The following is a 24,534-nucleotide window of genomic DNA, read 5'->3' on the forward strand; positions in this document are numbered from 1 at the left end:
ACGGCCGTCATAGGCACCTACTGGTTCTACTTAGACGCTATTAACAGCAAGAGATGTGACTTCTCTTCCACCATGGCTGCGCAACCTTGGTAGTGGCTGTAAAGGGTTGGGGGTGTTAGCTGTAATTGTGTTTAAAACTCTATTTAAAGATTCAGTTTGTAATATTTCTGAACAATTAGTTTACACACACACACAAACAAAAAATATTTCACAGAGGTGTGTCTCCTCTATAATAAAAACATACCTAAAGCATATATCCACATCTCTTCAAGCATCCCCCCCCAGTGCAGAAATTCATTAAATCAAATACTTACAAAGTATGAAAACAGAGACCAAATGTTGGGGTTGGGGAGTACGTTCCTTTATTTAATGGCTAATTGCATATATAACCACTTACAGAGGAAGCAGAATTCCAATGCATTGAAGAGTCTTTTAAGGATGACCACATATGTCCGGATTTCCATATGGCGGGGAAGTCAACATTATGCCCTTCAGATGATGTTAAACTCCAATACCCTTTACCCTAAACCAGTATGACAAGAGTTACAGAAGGCATTCGTCTGTGCTAGCCTTTTAAAAAGGCAAATAAATAAATGTAAAAATCCAAATAAACAGGTGAATAAGTGTAAGGATAATTCCCTATCCATCCCAGCCAAGTCTCACCCAATAAAGAACTTCCCGTTCTTTTTGTAAGTGGCAAAGAGGCATTCCCCTGCAGAAAAGCAATCCTGCTGTAAGAAGGCTGCACCAGCCCCACAACGTTATGTATGACCTGTGACCAGACTAGTGCTTCAGTCTGCAATCCAACCCCTTCTTGTGCCAAGTGAGGAGGAAGGGTTCCACAGAGCCTTGGCAGCAGACAATTTGGATTATTGTTCTTCCCAGTTCCTGGCTAGGAGCTAACATAAAGCACAAGTTATAAGGAGGAAGACACGAGGTAGAGGAGAAATTTACTCCAAATGCAATCTTATTAGCTGGTCCTCAACATATATGTGTGTGGATTAGAATGCTACTATCTCTGGGTGCGTATGTGGCTTTTTGTTTTTGCAATGCAGCATTTGTTTTAAAATGCATACAATGATGTTTTTTTTATTATATTATTATATTACAGCCCACCCTTCACCAAATGGTACCAGGGTGGGCTACAAAAATAGAAGAATTCAATTAAACACAATGCACCATTAAAATCATAAAAATTAAAAACAACCCACAAAATAACCAGAACCAGAATAACAAATCAGCTGTGCAGAACAGTGCACAGCAATGCAGGAATGATGTGTTTTCTTTCATGGCTAAATGCATACAGGAAGGAATATTTTAAGGAAAGAGTGTGTAAAAAATACATACAATTTAAATGAATTTTCCCCAATTTTTGCACAGCAAAAAACACACACCCAACAACAGACTGGAGCATATATGTGATTGGGCACATGCAATACTGACAAGCGATGGAAATAGATGGATCTGCCCATTGCTAGAAGGCACTCGCATTGCACCAAACAACAGTGCAATTCTATACATGCCTGCTTGGAAGCAGACCCCATGGCATTCATTATATTACAGCCTTAAATGCTTGGACAAACCCCAACAGCTAACAGTTCTCAGCTTTTTAGGCTAGGATTATTGTCTCCCCAAAATGACTTGTCATTGCCTTTGGGGATCTCTGAGCTCCTTATTTTAAAATTTTCTCTTTTAGATGCTTTCGACAACCTTGAAAACATAAAGGAAATGGGAGCCACAGTTCTGCCTACTCCAAATATGGGCATCTCTAATGAGACTGTTGTTGCTTCTCACATATTTCTTAAGAGGCAACAGAGTGAAAAGTGAACGGGGTCTGGCCAATCTTCAGGCAGCAACAAAAATGAGAAATGCAGACGGGGCTGATTCTGGTGTTGCATTTGTCATCAAAGACAATTATGTGCAAAAACTGTTGTGTTGCAATGCAAAATGTGTGTGGAGTTTGTCAGAAAACAAGCAACTAAGCTTCTGCCCTACTCTGCAAAATGTGCATGGATTTGAGCCGAAATACTGCAAAGATTTTACCAGTGTAGAGGTTTTTTTCCCAGCCGGAACCTGCCAGAACTCAATTCAGGCACCTCTCAGGTGGGTGCCATTGCCATTATAAGAGAACAATGGAAGTGTTCATGGTGAGTTCCGACACCTCTTTTTCTAAAAACAAAACAAAAACAGCACGGGGAGATATAACTTCCCTATGCAAGATTTACATACCCTCCAAGTGTCCCGATTTTCCAGGGACAGAACTGGAATTACAAAAGCCATCCTGGCTTCTGATTTGATCCTGGATTGTCCCTCTTTTTCCCCTGACGTGCTTTTTCCATGCAAAAGGTGGCAGTCACATACCATCGGCACTTGAAGTGTTTAAAGCTAAACTTCCTAGCACAGTTATTATATGGGGCTCAGATTTGAACAGGTGCTCACCTTAGATCTACAGAAGCTGGTCAGTCTATGTTCCTAAGGCAATTTTTTTGGTCTGTTCCATCCTGTGTTTCCAATGCTTCATTGCGCTTGGAGGCTAATCTCCCCTCTGTTGAATTACAGATTTGGTGTAGGACATTTAATTATTGGCTTTGGCTAAATTTAAACCCCACCGGTCTACTACCCTTAGTATTGCAAGATTGTCATGAGAGCGCTTGGACTAAAATTGTCAACCAAAAGCTTTACTTTTCTGGTTTATCACCACAACCGTTATTAACACTGGGCTTCAGTAAAGCAAATAATTTAATTACACAGCGCCTATATAATATGAAGCGACAGAATAATTTGGCAACAATAAGAAAATTTTGTCCATAGTATGATTATTTCCCATCTAGCCATTTTGATACGTTGGCACCCTATTTGCAAAATTTAACAATTCCAAAATACAGACATGGCTTCACTTTCGCAAGATTAAATATACTGCCTTCAGCTACACTTGAGGGTCGATTTCAAAAAATTCCGCTAGAAAAAAACGCTTATGTCCATGTGGAGATGGCAGTACTGGCAGTGTGCTTCTAGTTTGTACTGTTTTAAAGATTTGAGGAGTGAGGTTATCACCCCTCTACTACTATTAATACTAGGTTGCTCAACCATTGCTACTGTGTCCTTTCTTCTAGCAGATCAAGATAATCAGGTGACAGCAAAAACTGCAAACCTTTTAGCAGGGGCAATTAGAATAAGATCTATTATTTGATTCTTGATGTAAACCTCCAGAATGTATTTTGTATAGTTAAGTTTTTAGCTCTATCTTCAGTACATTGCATTTCATTTTATTGCTATGGCTAGTGACTGGTGTAAATAAATATTATTCTGATTCTGCTCTCTATTTCCCCTTGTCCCTATTTCTTCACTGCAGTAACCTTGGCAGTGACTACATCATCTGGGAGTAGTATTGCATTTGCCCAAGGCCAAAGCATAGCAAACCTGGCACAATACTTAGAGCACTGATGCAATATTCACCAGCATACCACAAGGAAAGATGTGCAGACTGTATCAAAATCAATGTGCTCTTAATGCGCACACACACAACCCCACCCCACCCCACCCTGATTTGAAAGGCCTTCAGGATATAGTATTTGAGCTATGCAAGACTCCATTCCATTCATGGACAATGTTGAATGAAAACCAAAGTGCTATTTTGAAATGCTTTTATAATATTCTGTGGTTACAAGAGCATTTAAAAAAGAAGAACATTGGATTGTATCCAAAGTTGTTCAAGAGCAAGTGGAAAGGATTTCCACACACACAAAGGGACTCCAGCTCCTGGCTGCAGACCTCTGTGAACCCTCAAAATCTCATTTGATGTGAGGTGGGCTGCGGGGGAGAGCGGGGAGAAATAGAGGAAAACAGAGCCTGGTTGCCTAGTCACATAACATTGGATTCCACCCTATGCATATGTGCAGTTCATGCACCAACCTCTACCTTGTAGGACAACATCAATGTGGGAGATACTAATGAGAAATAAATGTTATCAGCTAGAAAAATCTGCTTCATTTAACAATCATTTAAGCGTCATTCAACCAATTGTTCACCCTTCTCTGCTTCTGTAATCCACCAGGGCTTTGCGGATGAAACTGAGGACTGCTGAGCAAAATAAAAGCCAGAGAAGCTTATAACTGGCTGATAACTTCAGCCAGGAAATGTTTCATAAACTCTTTGGATAGATAGAGATATTCATTTAAAACTGCTGGCTTTATAAATTTTACATCTACTTGTTCTTAAAATTTGAGTGTATCTATATTTTTTAATGAAATTTTTCTATGGTTTTATGTAAGTCACTTAGCTAAGGTTTTTGTCAATTGAGTGGAATATAAATCCTGTCAATTCGTCAATTTAATCTCGACTTTTGCACTGTGCATAAAAAGTGAACCATGTTCACTTTAAGGACTTTGCATATTGCAACCACCAGAACCCAAACAATGTGATACCAATATGATCTCATGTTATATTTCCAGTATGGGTGAAAGAAGGGGTAGAGGACCCTGTAATTTTTGATGGTTTACAAAATATATCTGGCAAAACATTTGGAAAAAAAGGTGCATTGCGGTCAGTGGTAATAACTAATGAGTGAATGGAAAGTAATACTTCTCTCACACTTTGTCATTTTGATGCTTTCCTGACCATTTAGGAAAGGTGATGGCTTCACTTTCACTAATTATTAGTGTGCAAGTAAGTGACTGTTTATATAGTTATTATATTTGTATTCTGAGCTTCCTCCAAAGAGATTTGGCACATAACTGTTATCTGATTTTCGCCTCAAAACGACCCTAAGAACTTCATGGCAGAGCAGAAATATAAGCTCAAATCTCCTTGCTCCAAGTACAACACTGTATCCACTAGCACAATTATCTTTCTTATTGCAAAAATCAGACCAAGGAAAGGATAGGATGGAAGGCTATGCTATTGTTTTCCTACTATATGTAGTCTTTGAGGGGCAGGATTAGAACCATATTTGTCAGCAAGCACAAAGTAGTTCTCAAAATCCTGCTCTGCTGGTTTTGTGACTAATATGTGTGGAAGACTCATATGTGTGGATGAACATACAAAGGAAAGATCAGCTCTGAAGCTCTCCTTGAACTTATAAATTCACCAAGTTCACAGATGAAATTATTCTACGATTTGTTATCCAATATTTATTATGCACAATCAATGATTGTATTACGCATGTGTGTTACTCCCTGTTTATAATAAAGGTGTGGAGATTTCCTGCACTGGAACATTTTTGAATGATTCCTGTGAAGAAATATATAATATGCAGAAGTTCTAAATCTTTGTCTAAGTTTTAAAATCCACATGGATTTTCTTGGAAGGACGTTGAGCAAGAACCAGAAATTGGCTCACGCTACTCAGCACATATTTACATGACTATCCCTGAATAAGTAATACCTGTGGAAAAAATCCTTCAAGTGCTACCTCACTAGGTGACGTTAGGCAAGTGTCTCATATGCAGCCCCTGTCTGCACTACAGGGTTCATAATGCTTCCTGTCTCTTTTCTGTGCAATATAAAAGAGCTTTAGTCTATTTCAGCATCCTGACTGATATACCTACATCATGCAAACAAAATACCCATATTTTTGTAGGCAGACTACTTATGGTTTTTACAAACAGGTGTAAAGTCCTCCTGCTGTTTTAACTATCTGTTTTGTTTTTATTTGTTGTTTTTGTTTTTAAATACCGCCACTATCATTTTTTGAATGATGGGTGGCTTATAAATTATTTAAATAAACAATGAAGCGAAAACCCAGTGTTGGGGGGGGGGGTTGGGGGGGGGTTCTTGTAAACCAAAAACAAGTGCGCAAAACTCAGTGGTTTGAAAGGATCTGAAAAGTTTTTGCAGGCTGCTTCAAAAAGCAAGTATATTAGAAAAAGAACGGTGTAACATACCTTTGCTTTATTTGTATCTATTTAATGATTTCTACCCTGCCATACAGTACTATAGGCCCCTCTGAGAGAATAAACACACACACCCCTCCCTGGGAAGTGAAGTATGGCAAGACTCGCAAAGGACTACAATACTGTTCATATACAGCTCTGAGATATTTTAATGCATTTTTCATTTTAAAAAATTTGTTCCAACTTTTTCTTGCTCCAAAACGAAGAATAAGAACAAGATATTGTGTTATGCTAGTGCTGCCATACGTCCAGATTTTCCCAGACATCACCAGGATTTCAAATGTGGAATTTCCGAAAGGCAGCGCTTTGTCCTGGATCTTAGGCAAGTCAGTTAAAAAACTGAGGGGTTTTTGGCATTTTGGGGTATCCTGGCAACCCTATTTTATGCGCTTATTAATTTGTATCTATTTATTTTAAAACTACACCCACAGAGAAATTCTGCTTTCTGCAGCAGTCATGCAAAGTTTGTGGAGAGACTGCCATCCTGTGTCGGAGCCACAACATAACAGTAGATTTCTGCGTTGGAGCAGATCCACAGCATTTATTTAGAGGACATGACTTCCCCAAAGAATCCAAGGAAATGCAGTTTTACCTTCACAGAGCAACAATTCCCAGGATATCTGGGGGAAAGTCTCTGCTTTAAATGTGCGCTGACTGTGCTTTAAATCTGTGTAGTGGATCTCAGATGAGAGTCTGCAGATGCATCTGAGAACTTCTGAAAGGGTCAGCCTTAAAATAAATAGTGACCTGGCCAAGGAGCACATTTGATGCCACACACACACAAATGATGGTCAGTTTTGCAGAGCTGCCAGGTTTTGTGGCTTGTTTGCAACACCTAGCAATATAACAGGCCCAACGGGTCCCATAATATGCCCTGCAGTATACCCATGACCTCACTCCAAAGGCAGACTCCTCCATTGTCTTCCGACACAGATGGATGCCATGACACTCAAATGAGCAATGTCTTCTCAAACATCTGGGTAGCAAAATGAATTCTCCTGACACTTCCAGACACAGTTGCCAGTGGTGCACAAAACATCTCACAGCTGAAGCTCACGAAAATATATTTAATACATTCATATCCTGCCTTTCCTCCAAGGAGCTCAAAGTGGCATATGTGGTTTCCCCCTCTCTCCATTTTATCCTCACAGTGACCCTGTGATGTAGGTTAGGCTGAGAGATCCCAGCCGGTCCAAAGTCACCTAGTGAGGTTCATGGCTAAGTGGGAATTTGATCCGTAGCCTCTCAGGTCCCGGTCTGATGCAGCAACCACTAGGCCATACTGGCTCTCTTGTGATTTATCACAGCAGATCAAAAGCTCACATCACTTGTTGCCCTATCCACAGAGAACAACATTGCTTGAAACCCCCATCTCTCAGTCACTGTCCTAAAGCTGGCACAAGCCAAAGCTTGCAAGGCCATATTATGAACAGCAACAGTGCACTACGGCCAAATGGCAGAACTACCACAGGTTTTACTTCAATATTTTGGTATGTTTTGGTTAGTAGCAATTATTATATCCACTGTCTACTTGACTTGCTTGGCTAAAGAGGAAGTGTTGGAAAAAGTCCACACACAAAAATGTCTCCAGCACACACACACACACACACACACACACACACACACACATTTGCCATCTGTAAAAGAGATGGTGAATGGGTGGATGGTGGTATAGCCCTTTAAAAAATGCTTTAATATACCTTTACTTTAAAAAACCTTGCTTTTCTGCAACAATATTTTTATTAACTTCAACTTCTAATCTGAAAAGTAAAGTCACAATATGACAGGGACTGATTGGATAAGATCAAATGGGCAGTAGTTGCTTGCGTCTGATTTTTCTTCTTTCTTAATGTGTCTGGACTATTATAGGGACTATTTATTCATTTACAGTTATTTATATCCTGCTTGTCAGGATACAGATGCTTCAAAGACAGTTTGAAAGTAATGTGAAGAGGCATTAATAAAATCATAACAGTATCAAATTATAATGGTTCATTTGGGCTCTTCTGTCACAGGAACAGGGTCTCCATTCCCTCAGAATGGAGACCCTCAGAATAGCCGTCCTTGCTTCTTGCAGCAGCTGATTGTGTTTCTTTGTCAGTCCAGAGAAGTCCAGCTCATCCTGAGGGGACAGCAAACTCATAACAATCTCCACCTTCCGGAATCAGGGCTTATCCACACCGTGTCAAAGTTTGTCTTGTACATTAGCCATTCCAGCATTTCGGCGGTATGAACCACATGGCATTTTCACTGCCCAGGCAACATCTGAGTTTTCCTAGAGCTTAAAACCCACTCTTCACCTAATCACTAGTAGTGTAAAGGGGTTTTCTAAAACAATTATATTCCACTAAGCCATGTGGCATGCGTTTGGCACATCAGGGTTTAAGGATTATAGCAGATTTCCTTAGTTTCACACCCCACAACCACCTCGCATATTACTTGCTGCTCCCTGCATCAATTGTTTTATGAAGAAAAGGCTCTTTCATGCCTTTCTCTTGGACTTATAAATAAAGTCTCACACTGGAGGCTTTCTGCTTCTTCTTAACCCTGCCCTTACTCAGCAACAACCTGTACACACACACACACACACACACACACACACACACACACACACATTTTATTTATTTTCCATTTAATATTATACATTCACATCATTATTATCCACTTTACGGCTTTGGCTCTTTAGAGCCTATCGACTTCCTTCCCTCCCGCCTCATGGCTTTCAAAATTAACCTTTGTATCATTGCATTTTGTACGTTTTCCAATTCTAATTGCACTCATTACAAAATAGCTCAAAATTTAAATAAAAATAGTAAGATAGAAAATTTCTCATTACAAGTCTTCAGACAACCCTGCTAGTGATGTTAATTGCTTACAAGAATCTTTCAGATATCATATAAATTTACTCCAGTCCTTTTGGAATACTTGATCATGCTGGTTTCGGATTTTTCCTGTCAGCTTCGCCAGTTCTGCAAAGTCCATCATCTTCATCTGCCACTCTTCTTTCGTTGGTACTTCTTGTTGTTTCCATTTTGGGGCTAAAAGAATTCTTGCCGCAGTTGTTGCATACATAAACAGTCTTTTATCTTCCCTTCACCCACTATACCCAGTAAAAAGGCTTCTGGTTTTTCAACAAAAGTATTTTTAAACATTTTCTTTTGCTCATTATATACCATTTCCCAGAAAGCCTTTACCTCTTTACAAGTCCACCACATGTGGTATAAGGTATCTTCAGCAACAACCTGTTCTGAGTGATTGCCTGTTGGGCTGCTCAGGAGACAGCAGCCATTTTAACTGCCTCTGGCCCACGCCTTCCCACAGGGTAGTTGGGGGCAGATGGCCCCATGGGGGCAGAGGAGAGAGTCTAGCAGGAGGAGGCCCTGAGATTATATTTTCCTGTCTCTCCTGGACTCGTTCCCATAGGACAATGATCAATGGCCCCATGAGAGGAGGCAACAGGTCACCTGCAGCATGCTCTGAGGAGAATTTCGCCTGCCTATCTCTTGCTCTCTTGAAAATTTTCCTCACAAGGCAGTTGGCGGGAGTAGGCCCTGGTGTCTTTTTACTTGCCTGCCTCCTTCCCTCTCCGAATTATACTAATCTGCCAACCTGCATGAGTATTTCTGTGTGTGATCATGTAAGAAAAGAGCTGAATGAATGTCCTAGAATCTACAATGGCTGCCTCTGGATACACTGAATGGTGGAAGAAAAGCAGCTGAAGACAGAAACTGTTGGGCAGATTATGCAAGTGTCCCTATTTTCCAGGGGAAGTCCTGGATTTTTTTGTTCACCAGAGGTGTTAACTTCATCTGTGCCTGGAGGGGCAGCCAGGGCTGGGGATTAGAGAATGGGGCCATCTTGTTGAGATGGTGAACCAAGCAAGTGAAGAGCTGAGGAGTGGCATGAGTCTAAGGACCTGGCAGAAGAGAGGTGGTGGGGCAATGCAGTTTTTTTTTTTAATCAGGGCCTTTCTTGGAAGCAAGTCACAGAAAAGGAAGAGGAAGCAGAGCCTGGAGGAACAGGGCTGTGTGCAATGATGGAGAACAATTAAATTACAGGAAACAAACCAACAAATTAAACATTTCTGATACCGCTTGCTGACCTGCTTAAAAGTAACTGATCAGCAGAGCAAATCATTCTTTACAGAGTAGCCAGCTTTTTATCTGCATCTTTTAGCATGCAGTCTGTGGTCTTTCCCTGGTCAGTTGGCAACCCTAATTCCACGCCTTTTCATTGGCCCTACATACCATGTAATCATAGTTATGGGGAGCCCTACAGAAGGAATAATTATAAATGGATCTTCACAGCAGTGCAACCATGTGTGTGTGTGTGCGCGCGCACACACACACACACACACACACACACATTCAGAGAGAAACAGAAAATAATGCTTTGCAATTACAGTCCACAGCTGCTGCAGTTCCAATATGCTTGCTCCACACAGGTGCAGCTATTATGACAATGAATAGTACACATTAAAGGTGCCATCTATAGGGGTAATAATACTAGGGTTGAAGAGGTATTTTCATTTTCAGCCTAATGTTAGGAAGGAGAGAGAGAGAATAATGTAAAATAAAAGAAGGCAATTCACAACCATCCCTGATGGTTCAGCTGCTGCTTAGAAACATTCTGGTTTCAAAGAATTCGCAGGTAATGAGTATTAGGCCAGCATGTGAAAATCAAAGCACTAAATGGTTTAGAGGTGATTCCCTTTTAGCATCCAAAGGAGAAAGCAACATCAGGATTCATACCAAAGAAATGTCATCCTGTAAAATACCTTGGCAGAGTGCAGCCCAGGTAACACTGTAGTCAGAGTAAATAAATTATTTCCACAGCTCCACCAAAGGATAAATTCCGTATTTACTAGAATGTAATGTGCACCTTTTTCTGCTAAATTACATCACAAAAATAAGGGTGTGCATCAGATTTGATGGCACATTACATTCAAGTAAATATGGTAAGTGAAGAGTCTGCAGAGCTTAATTTTTAGCAGAGGTCACCAGGGCGCACCAGTTTTCGATGCCAGGGATTAACCCTGGGGCATTTGTTTTGTTTTACATTTATGTCCCAAGTTTCCTCTAACGATCTTGGGGCAACTTACAAGGTCCTACTCCTCTTTCCTGCATTTGAGTTATTCACAATTTATTCATCTGTTGTCCAAACTGCCCTTCATCAGTTATGATTACTAGGCCATTTACCATCTAGACATCAGTACAGCAAAGCAAGAAAGACCCACCAGCATTTTTAAACCAATATAAAAATGCAACCATAATTTTTAAAATGCAGCTGATCTCAGCCAGAATAATCTTTTCTGAAAGTCCAGCTGAAGAGATAAATTGGGAACTGGTGCCAGAAACCAAGTATTGAAGGTGCCAGTTGTACTTCCAAGGGAAGGAAGTTCCATAGATGGGGCACCAACTCAGAGGAGGCCCCATGGGTTTCACTGTACAAGAGCCTTAACCTTAATAATAATAATAATAATAATAATAATAATAATAATAATAATAATAATTTTATTTATACCCCACCCATCTGGCTGGGTTTCCCCAGCCACTCTGGGCAGCTCCCAACAGAATATTAAAAACACGATAAAACATAAAATATTAAAAACTTCCCTAAACAGGGCTGCCTTCAGATGTCTTCTAAAAGTCAAATGATTGTTTTATTCCTTGACATCTGATGGGATGTTCCACAGGGCAACAAGAAGGGTCTCCTTTGCAGACAGATCTCCATATATGAGCAGGCTGATATAGGGAGTATTCCACTATTTGGCTTCTAAGTTGTTTAGGGCATTATAAGTTAACATTAACATATTGTATTGGGCTCAATAGTATACTGTATTGGTAACCTGTGCATACCGTGCCGGTGTTGCTGAAATCTGGCAAACTGTGGCTAAACTTAACTATAATTTGTTTGAAGCAAGCCAACTTCAAACCAACAAAGTATAAAGATGGCTTGTTTAGGATTAAAACAACAATTTAAGGTTTGAATGTACTGTAACTCTAAACTGCAGTTAATCAAAAAACAGAAGCAAAAGTGCTGGGGGGTGGGGAGCGTGAAAGCCCAAGATTCACACAGGGCTCATTCCTATTATGATAGGAAAAGCCATGGTTTAGCAGGTCATCTGAAGGGAGCCATTTTCTCCCTGATCTTTACAGTGATCTCATAAAGGCAAATCTCTACAGGAGCAAGGCTGAGGTATAGTAGCTTGCCAAATAGTATCTAGTGAATTCGTGACTGAGGGGATGTTGTAAATGGTATTGCCCATAATAATCTCTAATGGCTTCTGAATGTCAGAAGCCATTTGTGGTAATTCCCCAACTCTCCAGCCAAAATCCATAGCTTTTCATAAAATACCACTTTATTTCATGTATCCGGAAGAGTTTGCCATCTCAGATTATGAGCAAACTTGTCGTTATGAGAGCTTCTAGCCCTCATTTTAGAGATCGGTGGTCCAGAAATGTTAAGCAGTTTATTAAAGTGTTCATAGGCCACCTTTCAGGATACGTATCCTCACTCACAAGACAGCATAAAAAGCATGAAATGAAGAACAAGCATAAAATGCATGAAATGGAGAACAAGCATAAAAACCGATAAGATAAAATCAAAACAACTATCTAAAAGACAACAAATGTACAGCAGTGAAAGCTATATTGTTATAACTCAGCTAAGCATTACAAAATAATTTAAAAATATTTTAGGCTACAAGTATTGGGCGGTGGAGGGGAACTGAATGTGGCTAATTCACCTTATCCTCCTCCAACACTCTGTTGGGATCTTGCAGACAGGGTAGAAATTGGGGCAGAAGAACATTTTTGCTCTCCTGTCCTTTTTCCAGTGGTTTTAAAACTTTTTATCTCTTTATCGGATGGGAGTAGGGAGAGCTGAAACGAAACCAGCTCTACAGTTGGTGTGATTTATTTTGTGGTTTGGGTGTGTGACAGGGAATTGGGAAGGTTATAGATCCTTACGTTCCATTTCTTCCCTGGTCCACTCCCTACCTCTAGGCAATGCGAGGGTCCAGGATGCAAAAGGTGTCACAGCACTGGGGAGGGGGAATATAACACTGGATCCTCTCAGAGGTCAAAGCACCTCAGAGACAGTGTTCAGAAGCATCCTATGGCCCCTGGGATACCATCCCAGGCAGGGCCATAGGATAGCAGGGTCAGCTAGAAAGTTTGCTGGTTGTTGCTTTTTAACACATTCACAGAAACCAAGCAGGTGGTGGATAGGAACACTAAAACCGACAGCAGACTAAGGCCACATTAGAGCACTATGGTACTACTTTAAACAATCATGGCTTCTCCCAAAGAATTCTGGGAAAAGTAGTTTAAGGATACTGAGAGTTGTAAAGAGGCCACTATTCCCCTTCACAGTTTTTGGAGTTCTCCATAAAGGGGGACCCATTGTTAAACCACTCTGTAAACCAGAGCTTTCCAAACTTTTCATGTTGGCAGCACACTTTTTAGACATGCATCATTTCGCAACACAGTAATTCAGTTTTACTAGCAAACCAGTTTAAACTAACCCAGCCCCGTGAGGAGCACGGGGAGCGTTTGCGTGACACACCTACACCTTGCAGCCGACACACGTGTCGCGACACACGGTTTGGAAAGCTCCGCTGTAAACGGTAGTTCTGGGAGGGGAATAGGGGACTTCTAACCATGCTACAGCTCCCATAATTCTTTGGGGGAACCAGTGATGTTTAAAGTGGTATCATAGCGCTTTACATGAATGGTATGCATGTGGCCTAAAAAGCAGTTAACTGCATGCCATTACACATTCTCTAAAACTGTTCTCTGGATTCACAACACACGCCAGTTTACCAGAGCTGGCAGAGCAAAAGTGCCTTAAAGGGGCCTAAAATTGAGGGGAGGGAACATTACACTCAATTTGAAACACCATAGGACGTCAGCATAATGAAAACAAAACTGAATGGATAGGCTGGCTGGTATACTAGGAATGGGAAAAGGCAGCTGAACTCAAGAAAAGCCACTGGATAGAAGTAATCAGAAAGCCTGGGAAGCAACCTGGCAATAAACAGGGTTGCCAACTGGCTAGAAAAATGTGGGCCGCCCTGATAACCTGCTGGTGCCTACACACTAAGCTACAGTTAAATACACAGCTACAGAAAAGTTGCCAACCCAGCGACAACAGGGCAGCTGTGCCACATACAAGGTTTAGAAGGAACAGAGTTTGCAGGTTCTGTTCCTTATTTCCAAATGTCTTTGCACACCCTTGAACAGTAATACAAATGCACAGTATATCCCCCCAATGGCACATGCCGGAATCTTTACTGTAGAGCAGCCTTCTCCAATGTTGGGCCCTCCAGTTGTTGTACAACAACTCCTATAATTCCTGATCAATGGCCATGCTGACTGGTGTTGATGAGAATTGCAAGCAAACTATATCTAGAGCCAGTTTAGGGCACCTTGGGCCTAGAGGCCAATCCTTAACTTCTCAAGGGAGGAGGGTGGAGACACAACAAGAATAACAAGGCCGTACCTGCTCATTGGCCGCATCCCCATAGACTCCTAACAACCCCACAAGTTCTGGTGGGTATCAGCCGCCATTGTTAAAGGGAAGAGAGGGTATTCCTTTTTTGTTCTCTCCCTATGTGTCATTATCTTGCGAATGCAGTGATTTTCCCCTTCCGAATAATTAAATCATATTCACGAGGACAGCAGATTAATTGAATTTAAATTCTGAACGACTACAGAAGCAGAGAGGCATGAGTCACTAGTCCATTCTAATGAGAAGATTTATTAAGGACCTTTCTCTGATAGACATATAGAGCAGGGTTATAAATATTTCATATTCAATTAATTGAATTTTGCCCTCCGCCTGCGATGCTGCCCTGAAACGTTAATCCACTGGGAAATAAAATCTCAAACAAAGTAGGAAAATTTGATCATTGCAGCAGAAATGTTCTGCTACCTCAACCCCACCCCACGCCTGGCAGATAACCACAGTGCCTAGGACAGAAGCCCAAGTGTCAACTGCTTCTGAATTTCTACAGAGATTGAAAATATGACTGTTCATTAATTGAGCCGCGACTGTATAAAATAGATGCATGTATAAGATCATAGGAGTCCTGCCTGATGCAAAGCAGATTTATAGGCGCAGTTGCGATGTTGAACAACCCTCAATAAATAGGTCACATAAACCTAAGACTCCTTGGGGTGGCTAATGTTTTTGGACAACAGAAATATTTTGGACTACAACTCCCATCAGCCCTGGTCACGGGCTATGCTGCCTGTGGCTGACAGAAGCTGAAGTTCAACAAGAACTGGTAGGCCATATATTTCTCCCTTCCTGCTTCCAACATTTCAGTGTCATGGTGATCCTTCACATATGAAATAAGGTGCTCGAGTTTAAATGGATTTGATGCTTTCTAAGGGCATGTCAACAAGACAATGCAGCAGCTCTTACACTGTGCAATGGAACTCATTGCTTTTCACCAAGACAAGCCCTTCTCTGTAATGCTTAGGGTCGATTTGCTCTCCTCTCCCACAGACCGCCTTTAATGCAACATCAGAGCCTGTGTGTGACCTCTGCCCATCGCCGCCATGGCACTCTTCTTTGGGCCTGCCCATATTTACATCCAGCTAGGTCGACAGAGCAATGCCACTGAGACCAGCAATCACCGTCTCTGAGCCCACCTCACAAACACCATGATGCGACAGAAAGGTAGGTTGCCGCCAGGGGCAGACTTGGTACTATGGCGCCTTAAAGGTAAAGGTAAAGGGACCCCTGACCATTAGGTCCAGTCGTGACCGACTCTGGGGTTGCAGTGCTCATCTCGCTTTATTGGCCGAGAGAGCCGGCGTACAGCTTCCGGGTCATGTGGCCAGCATGACTAAGCTGCTTCTGGCAAACCAGAGCAGCGCACAGAAATGGCATTTACCTTCCTGCTGGAGCGGTACCTATTTATCTGCTTGCACTTTGACGTGCTTTCGAATTGCTAGGTTGGCAGGAGCAGGGACCGAGCAACGGGAGCTCACCCCGTCGCGGGGATTCGAACCGCCGACCTTCTGATTGGCAAGTCCTAGACTCTGTGGTTTAACCCACAGCACCACCCGCGTCCCTACTATGGCGCCTTAAGTGAGGCTAAAATTTGCCCACTATTCCTTGTACTGTGCTGCACTTGGGGAAGAATCTGTGAGTGCTCTAGCAGGGTCTCAGAGCACCTCCACCTCCTTCCCAAAGCTGGACGAGTGCTAACTAGGTTTTGGGAAGGAGGAGAGAGGACTCTAGGACCCTGTCAGAGCCCTCTTGCCTCTTTCCCATAGCTTGGCAGGTGCTTACCCTCTCTGCTCGGTGCCCAGTAGGGGGGAACTGGTTGCGCTGCCCTAAAACCGCCTCTGTTGCCACATTTTGGGCTGAGTTCAGCTAATGAGTCCTGCCAGAATCAAGCACAAAGCACACTAGCACAAAGGGGTTGCCTGCTGCCCTCCCACTCAGGAGGCATAGACAAACTCGGCCCTCCAGATGTTTTAGGACTACAATTCCCATCATCCCTGACCACTGGTCCTGTTAGCTAGGGATGATGGGAGTTGTAGTCCCAAAACATCTGGAGGGCTGAGTTTGCCTATGCCTGCCCTAAGGCCCCCACCCAGTTGGCTCAGGGTAGGTTGGAGAAACCATAGAACAGCACACAGGGGGAAGAGAGGGCAGGATGTGCTGGCAGAGCCTCCTTAGCACCAAGTTGAATTCCTACAATAAACTAACTTACGGAAGTTCACAGAAGGAAAAGCTTCCCATCTCCTCCCCTCACCCCACACACTCCCCTTAAAAAACCTTATCTAGAAGATCTGGGTCTCCTGAACAACAGGGGATGGGGTACAAGGGGGCTTCTAGAGGAGAGGTTAATCGCCCAGAATTTGACTGAGAGGCTGGGAAACTTTCCTTCCAGTTAAGTTCCTCACATTAACCTATTTTATGATCCAAGCCATTAGGCTGATTATAAGCAACCGATTATGGTTCCAAGTTCTCCAGCAAAAAGCTCAACGGGAGAAACATAAGCAATTCCACCCTCCAGGCAGCTGTGCTCTTTGCACTCCATGCTCTTCGGGGAGAATATGTCAAGTTGCTTTCAGCCATATGCTTTATTCTTTAGGAAAACAGCTACTATTCATTCTTCTGCAATGTTTTAGCAAGGATGAAGCAAGCATTTATCTGAAGTAGCTGCTGAGACACCGTTTTAATCTCATAGCAACATCATAATCACTTCCCATAAAATAAATCTCTATCCACACACAAGGATTTTTGGAAGATGTCCCAGAGTGTATTATAAAGTTCCTTGAAATCATAGCAGTGGTTTCACATCTTAAAATATTCTAGCAAATATTTCTACTTCACCATGACTGATCCGAGATAAAACAAAACATGGTGGAATCTATTTTTTTTTAAAGAAGGAGGAGGGATGCACATAGTTGGCCCCAATAAATTAATGCAGAGTTGGGGGGGTGTTAGTAAACTTCAGAGAGTTTGGGAGTTGCCGTTAGCACAAGAGGTCCTTGAAAACTCCAGGAATTGTAGCCAAGGATGGGAGAGAAATTTAGTTTGGTTTATATTTCAGCGTGATCTTCCGTTAAGTCACACTTCCCAAAACAATACACAAACCAAAATGTAGCTATTTATGAAATCCACACTTCTCTGAATATTGTGGTGCAATTCTCCACCAAAAAACCTGTACAAAAAAAAGTTATGCTAGGGGAAAGTGTCTTTACAAATCATCACCACCACTTATTGTACTTAATAGTCACCTTCATGAGGATTTTTTTTTCTTTTTAAAAAATTGCAAACACATGCAAAAATACAGAGAAAATGAAACAGGAAAAATGAGGAACAGAGACAAATGAGAACTGACAGGTTCGTCCATTCCTAACTCAAAGCTGGCTACCTTGTAGAAAGTTGTGCTGCAGTCAGCAAGATTATGACAAGGAGACTGAAAAGATCACTTTACCTTACATGTACCTGTCTGTATCCGGAGGTCTTCTTCAGCAGGCCCCAGTCCGCCAAGTGGGTGCCTCTGCCAAGTGAAATAAGGGAAAGGATGACCAGGGAGAGGGCCCTTTTGATGGTGGCACCCCAGCTGCAGCGTGCCTGCCACAAGTCTTGCTCACCTTTCAATGTTGCTTTTAATGATAGCACACTTTATATTTTCAGTTGTCTCCCTTTCTGCTTTGGCTGGAACCCCCCCCCCCCAATTATGCAGCAAACTGTTATTTTCTGGTATTGTATTATTGCATGCCACCATTTTCTTTGAAAGCCGCCCAGAGAACTGTGTTATATAAATACTGCAAATAAAACAAAAAATGGTATGAGAGCCACTCCCCTCCAGGCTCCCACCCAGACTCCTGCTGAACGGACACACTGCATTGCAGTTTTATATATACCCAAGCCCTGGGCACAAAACAAAACAGCATTCCAGAGATGAGTTTCCACCCATAAACTCAGCAATGTTTACCATCCTGTCATGGAAGGGTCTGAAAAGCAGAGAAGTGTCAAGTTCTCCCCTTGCTGTCCCAGCTCTTGGAAGAGCTCCTAGGATTCCTTCCTTCTCCAATTCATCTCCTACAGCCAAGACTGGTAATAGAATCATAGAATTGTAAAGTTGGAAGGGACCCTAGTCTAACACCCCCCCCCTGCAATGCAGGAACACACAGCTGTCCCATACAGGGACCACACCTGTGTCCTTGGTGTTATCAGCATCATGCTCTAACCAACTAAGCTGTCCACTGCTAGACGGATAGCTGCACAGGGAACCGACCTTTACACACCGCCTCAGAACCTGAAGATGCCCCTCTCCCTTGACCAGACTTTGGAATGAGATTGCTTGATGACAACATTCACATGAAGGTCTGTATTGGACCCACTCTGCCTTGCACACAGCAAAGGTCTGCCCAGCAGCAGTCAACTCTTTCCTCATAAGCAGGGCAACCTCTTTTCTGATGTTTTGGGGGGTCATTCTCAATTCATGCAGGTAACACAGACTCAGACATCTTCACATTCATGCATCATAAGGTAACCAGGCAAAGGGGTGCAACTCAAGAGAGAGTATATGGCTTTGCAAGCAGAAGGTCTGAGGTTCAATCCCTGGCCTTTCCAGGTAGGGCTGACCTCTGCCTGGAAACTTGAAGAGCTGCTGCCAGTGTTGACAAGACTGGGCTAGACAGACCAGCTGTCTCAGTAAAAGGCGATTTTCTAGGTTCCTCTGGCATTGTGCTGCCAGTTTCACAAAGTGGGAGCAAGAGCAAAAGCTAGACGAGTTTCTCTCTGTCCCTTCTTTCCCGACTGCTAATAATGTTATGACCTTCTAGCATAGAATCATAGAATTTTAGAGCTGGAAGGGTCCCAAGGGTCATCTAGTCCAACCCCCTGCAAATGCAAGAATCTCAACTAGATCGTATCACATCCCAGCCTTCAGTTACCTTTTTCTCCAAACTTAAGACCCCCCAAACGCTTTTACCTTTCTGTGTTGGAAAGGTGCTCAAATCCAAACAGGGTAAAAGGGTGAAGCCTGAAACTACCCTTGCCAAGAATGATTTTGAGTCCTTCAGTTTCGTATTAGGGGTCAGCAACTGGCAACTCCTGGGGATAAATCCAGTCTTTTCCCCCTGAGATTTGTAGATCCAAAGGGGGGAAAAGAGCAGAAACTCTTGACAATAAGATTTGCTGGCTGACAAGCAGAAGGTCACTGCAAGAAGATCAAATGCATCCATTCTTAAGAAAATCAGCCGAGTGGTCACTGGAAGGACAGATCGTGAAGCTGAGGCTCCAATACTTTGGCCACCTCATGAGAAGACTCCCTGGAAAAGACCCTGATGTTGGAAAAGATGGAGGGCACAAGGAGAAGGGGATGACAGAGGACGAGATGGTTGGACAGTGTTCTCGAAGCCACAAACATGAGTCTGACCAAACTGCGGGAGGCAGTGGAAGACAGGAGTGCCTGGTGTGCTCTGGTCCATGGGGTCACAAAGAGTCAGACACGACTAAACGACTAAACAACAACAACAACAAGCAGAAGGTTGTGTTCCTTTAATGCTTTTCCATGCCCTTCTCAGAGTCGCTGCAGTTGCTTCCCAACCACACAAAAACAGAAGCATTTCCTTTATCCATGGCAGGGAAATCTGTGGGCCAAGGATGATGGGAGACCAAGCCCAATAGAAGCTCAGTTACTAGAGCATAAGACTCTTAATCTCGGGTCATGAGTTCAAGCCCTGCGTTTGACGAAAGGTTCCTGCACTGCAGGGGGTTGGACTAGATGACCCTTGTGATCCCTTCCAACTCTACAATTCTATGAATCTCAACATCTGGAAGGCTGCCAGTTCCCTGCCCTCTCACACAATTAAAATCAGCTCAAAAACTAAACGTAGATTGGACAAGTGTACAGCAGTGGCCACTAGATGTCACCAGTACTATATGCTATTTTTAAGCTAGCTCTTTTTCCCAATATGTGAGAAGTCACATTTTTGAAAGGGAAGCTTTTTAAACTTGTGGCATTTAGATAGATCCCTTTTTAAAAGGATCTGACAAATCAAATAAATTCGCTGTCTATCAACAGCAACTAGCCAGGAGACGTAAATGGAACTGGCGAGTTCATAGGCAGATTGCAGCTGCAGCAGAAAGGAAGCATAGACCAGGCCATGGGGGGGGGGGTGAAGTCAACTAGGTTTTACTGAGAGTAGATTCACTGAAATTAATAAGCATGGCTAAGTTTGGTCCACTGATTTTAGTGAGACTACAGTGGTGCCTCGCAAGACGAAATTAATTCGTTCCGCAAGTTTTTTCTTCTTGCGAGTTTTTCGTCTTGCGAAGCACGGTTTCCCATAGGAATGCATTGAAAAGGCTTGCTGTTCTTAATGTTGGCGGTGGGGAGGAAAAACCCTCCTCCCACCGCAAGCCCCGGGAACAGAGGCTGTTCTGAATGTTGGCGGTGGGGAGGAAAAACCCTCCTCCCACCGCAAGCCTTCAGGACAGGTCCGGGAACAGAGGAGAAGGCGCGCTACGCTTCCCCGCTGTCCCCGGAGATTTCCCTATGGGCTTTCGTCTTGCGAAGCAAACCCATAGGGAAATTCGTCTTGCGAAGCCGCTAAAAAATCGGAAAACCCTTTCGTCTTGCGGGTTTTTCGTTTAGCGAGGCATTCGTCTTGCGGGGCACCACTGTACTCTTGAGGAAATTTAGCTTGAGTAAATAAAATTTGTCGATAAGGCAGTCAAATAGAGGTTGTAGCCAGACAAAAACACATGAACATAAATTATACATAAGAATCATACATAAAAATAAAAACTTGATAAACAATAAATAAAGCATACCTATAAAACAGAATCTTAGATCTCCAGCAAGGCCACATGGTTTTACTAATTATTCTGTTGCTACCTTTTCGATTATCTTTCATATATTGTGATCCACCTTGAGTGTTCTTATAATGGAAGGATGGGGTATAAATACTCAAATAAATAATAATTCAAAAAGTGCTCTTTGGATTTTTTTTTAAAAAATTATTTATTTTAAAAAGCTTTACAAAGATTTGCGCTTAGAATCCCTGGATTGAAGAAGAGGGTGAAAATGTCCCAAAGAAATACATAATATGACCAAACAGTAATTAAGTGCTAACAGACAGCAGCAACATTGGTCCCCAAGGCATTCTGCTTCACTTGTACCTTTTAAAATGTGATTTAATGCTACTCTCACATTGATCATTTGATTTGGAAAAGTCCAGCTCATTAAGATCAGAGCTTCCCCTCGCCTTTCCAACCAGAAACTGGAAAATGTTTTTTCATCCCTCAACTTTATACGGAATTTTAATACCTTTCCCACTGTAAAACAAAACAAAAAAGCTATCAAAGCAAATTCAGCTCTGAAGCATCTAGCCAAAGAGGACTTACAAAGAACAGACATGTGGATCCAATGTGGAACCCACTTGGGCAAAAAGATTATCATTGCGCCTAAGTAGTAGACAGGTGCAACACCCATGTCTTTCACTACCAGGGCACTCCATCCTTGAGGCTCAGTAGGCTTTCTGAATTGGGATAGGTTATAGGTGACAAGTTGGGCAGACAGAGGGAAGCACTTATGAGCTAAGAGTAGGCAGGTGACAAGGAAGGAAACTTACAGGGCAAGAGGTTTGCATCAGTTCCATTAATTTTAAATTTATCCCGTTCCCTTCATAAAGAAAACATATTATTTAAAAATGGAAAGAACCATTTACATTTTAAAAACCTAAAAGCATCGTTTTGAATATTAGGAAGCATATTCCGAAAAGGTTAAGTCAAGTGCTTCGCACCAAGTTCCCTGAGTTATTTTCCAAGCGCCAAAGTAATTTATCTTTGTTCGGCTATCATGAAATAATGAATGCAGGCAACATTTGAAAGGTTTGTAGTATCAGGAAAAGATTATGGAGTTCAGTGGCGGTGGTGGTGGTGGTGAGAAATCACCCAAGCTCAGCATAGAAAACACGTCAAACAGGAAGTGTTCTGGAAAAGCCTGTAATTCTCTTTTAAACCCTGTCTAGCCCACATTTCTCATCTCAAACAGTCTATACCTGATTTTATATCTGTATGGGCAACCACAGCCAGCCTGCTCCATGATCTTCCCTTTCCTAATGCCTAGTCCGTCACTCAGCATGCGCTTTGTTTGTTCTAGGTTAATGATTCTTAAAACATTTTACCAAACAGGACCCACCCTTGTAAATTTCCTTTTTGCAGGGATGTACTGTCTATGTGGGCCTACTGGTCCCCATACCTGTTGACCATGAATCACAATTTTTTTGCAGCTTTTGGTGCATTCAGGAAACCCACCCATGAAATTCCTTGCAACCCACCATTTGGGAATTACAGGTACACACTACAAGTTACTTTTCACCTTTAATCGTTTTATGTGGGGGTGGGGGAAGAAAAACATTTTGATGCTTAGGGCACCCATCTGCTAATGTCAAGGTGGGCGTCGGGGTCAGGTCAGCCATAACTCACAAGATGTCAGTGAAGTGAACGCTTTATACAAAGAAATAAAAAACAGCTCAGGCTGAGTCAGCACGGCAACTCTTCCCAGTAGATCTTGCCTGAATGAGGCAGTTGTGGGGAGTGAAGGTCTTCCCACATTTGCCTACGTATCCTCCTCCCCTGGGACCTTCCCATGCAACCCGAGACTCCTTCATCTTGTCTCTCTTTTCTCTGCCCTCTTCATTCCTCTTTGTGTTCTGGGAGACTGGAGGGGGGGAGGTGAGACTCCCTGGCTTCTTCAGCAGCCTGCCTGATCACTGCCTCTTGCCCCCCCCCCCTGAGCCTCCTTTCCTGCCTCTGACTCAGGACTTGTCTCTGCCACGGCCTCTCCCTGCTCACTAAACTCTGTTGCCTCTTCAGCTTCCGACACCTCCTCCCCCCAGTCTGCTCCCTCTTCTCCCTCTGACCACTCGCTTGTCATCCCACCACCAGTCCCTTCACTCTGAGCCTTCTTCCCCTGGGGGTTCCCTTGGGGGTTCCCCAGCTAGTGCCCCCCCACTCCTCTGCATCTAGCCAGTCCATGACAGCTAACCTCCAATGATTATCTTTCCCCTACATCAAAAGCACTGGATAATTAAGATTAACTTTAAGAGATGGTAGATGTGTGCAAGAATTTAAATACATTAAAGACACTCCATTATTCTCTTTAGTTTACAAAAAAATATATTATCTTCGCCCATCAAGGATGTAAACATTACCCAGTAACAAGTCTTAACTGGTAATCAGTCCATTTCCTTTCTGTCCATTTAAAAAGTTTCTTAAATTAAGCCACTGCAATGATGTATTGCTCGTACCCATTTTTCCAGCGTCTCACAGAAGAGGAGCGACAATTCCCTTTTGAGGTATCATTTTGCTTTCTCGTTTATGTCAGAGTTGTGCGTGCCTTGAATGGGAAGCTGCTGCCTTTTCATGTGTTTTTGAGATCTGATTGGAAGGACCAGCAACACAAGTACACATAAAATGTGCATATGAAAGTACAGTGACCTGTAGGGGACAAAGAAAGAAGTAGCAAGGAATATAAAGCAAGTGGAAGTCAGGTTAAAACAACCTATAAAACAACCCAACATATTGGGTTGCAGCTCTTCCTGGACTACTAAAGCAAAATATTTTGAAAAGGGGAGCAGACCATTATGCCTCTCAAAGCAATAGCTCAGGATTTCTAGAAAGTGCCCTGGTCTATCTGCCAAACCTAACCTTGTATGTTTGGGCCCTGAGTTGGAGATTTAATAAGTCTACACTCCATCAAGAGTTCAGTTTTAAATTTTCACCACATCCTACTAACAAACATTCACATGGAACTTCCCTCAATGTTGTTCTGCATCCTTCTTCCATCTACACAACCACCTGCCATCGCCATACACTATGAATTTTAAGAGAAGGAACAGATATAAAAATAAAATTGCTGAGTGCACTTTCCAACTTGGAATGAAACAGATGCATTGCCCCTTCTCATTCCTTTCAAATATTTGCATCAACGGCCCAAATATACATTTCAAATATTAACTGAGCTTCCAAAGGTGACACAGGTAGCAAATATAACCTGTTTAGTTTTCCTTCAAACCATGATGAAACATCAAACATCACCCAACGTGGACCACAGGCTGGCAAATCTGAAAAAGCTATGGCCTGATGCAACC

The 24,534-nt window shown here is 42.5% G+C and overlaps 1 protein-coding gene and 1 long non-coding RNA gene across 7 annotated transcripts in view; one reads left to right on the forward strand and one right to left on the reverse strand.

The window, feature by feature from the left end:
* Positions 1-339: 339 nt before the first annotated feature.
* MBOAT1 (membrane bound glycerophospholipid O-acyltransferase 1) overlaps positions 340-24,534 on the reverse strand; it is a 48,915-nt gene continuing 24,720 nt past the window's right edge. For 2 of the 6 annotated variants that reach the window (XM_083623941.1, XM_083623940.1), the window contains one exon: positions 21,377-23,881. In XM_083623941.1, coding sequence (XP_083480067.1) covers positions 23,743-23,881 — 139 coding nt within the window. In that variant the 3' untranslated portion in view covers positions 21,377-23,742. Of the gene's footprint in view, positions 5,230-7,626; positions 10,427-21,376; positions 23,882-24,534 lie in introns of those variants that run through there. The other 4 variants (XR_014550608.1, XR_014550609.1, XR_014550610.1 and 1 more) reach the window with 4 other exon arrangements.
* Positions 9,740-19,584, forward strand: LOC310767217. The gene is made up of 3 exons (XR_014550756.1): positions 9,740-9,823; positions 15,407-15,580; positions 17,715-19,584. It is a non-coding gene; the product is annotated as an uncharacterized lncRNA (long non-coding RNA).

The sequence above is a fragment of the Podarcis filfolensis genome (genome assembly GCF_964270895.1).
Source record: "Podarcis filfolensis genome assembly, chromosome: 7".
In the NCBI taxonomy this organism is placed as follows: Eukaryota; Metazoa; Chordata; class Lepidosauria; order Squamata; family Lacertidae; genus Podarcis; species Podarcis filfolensis.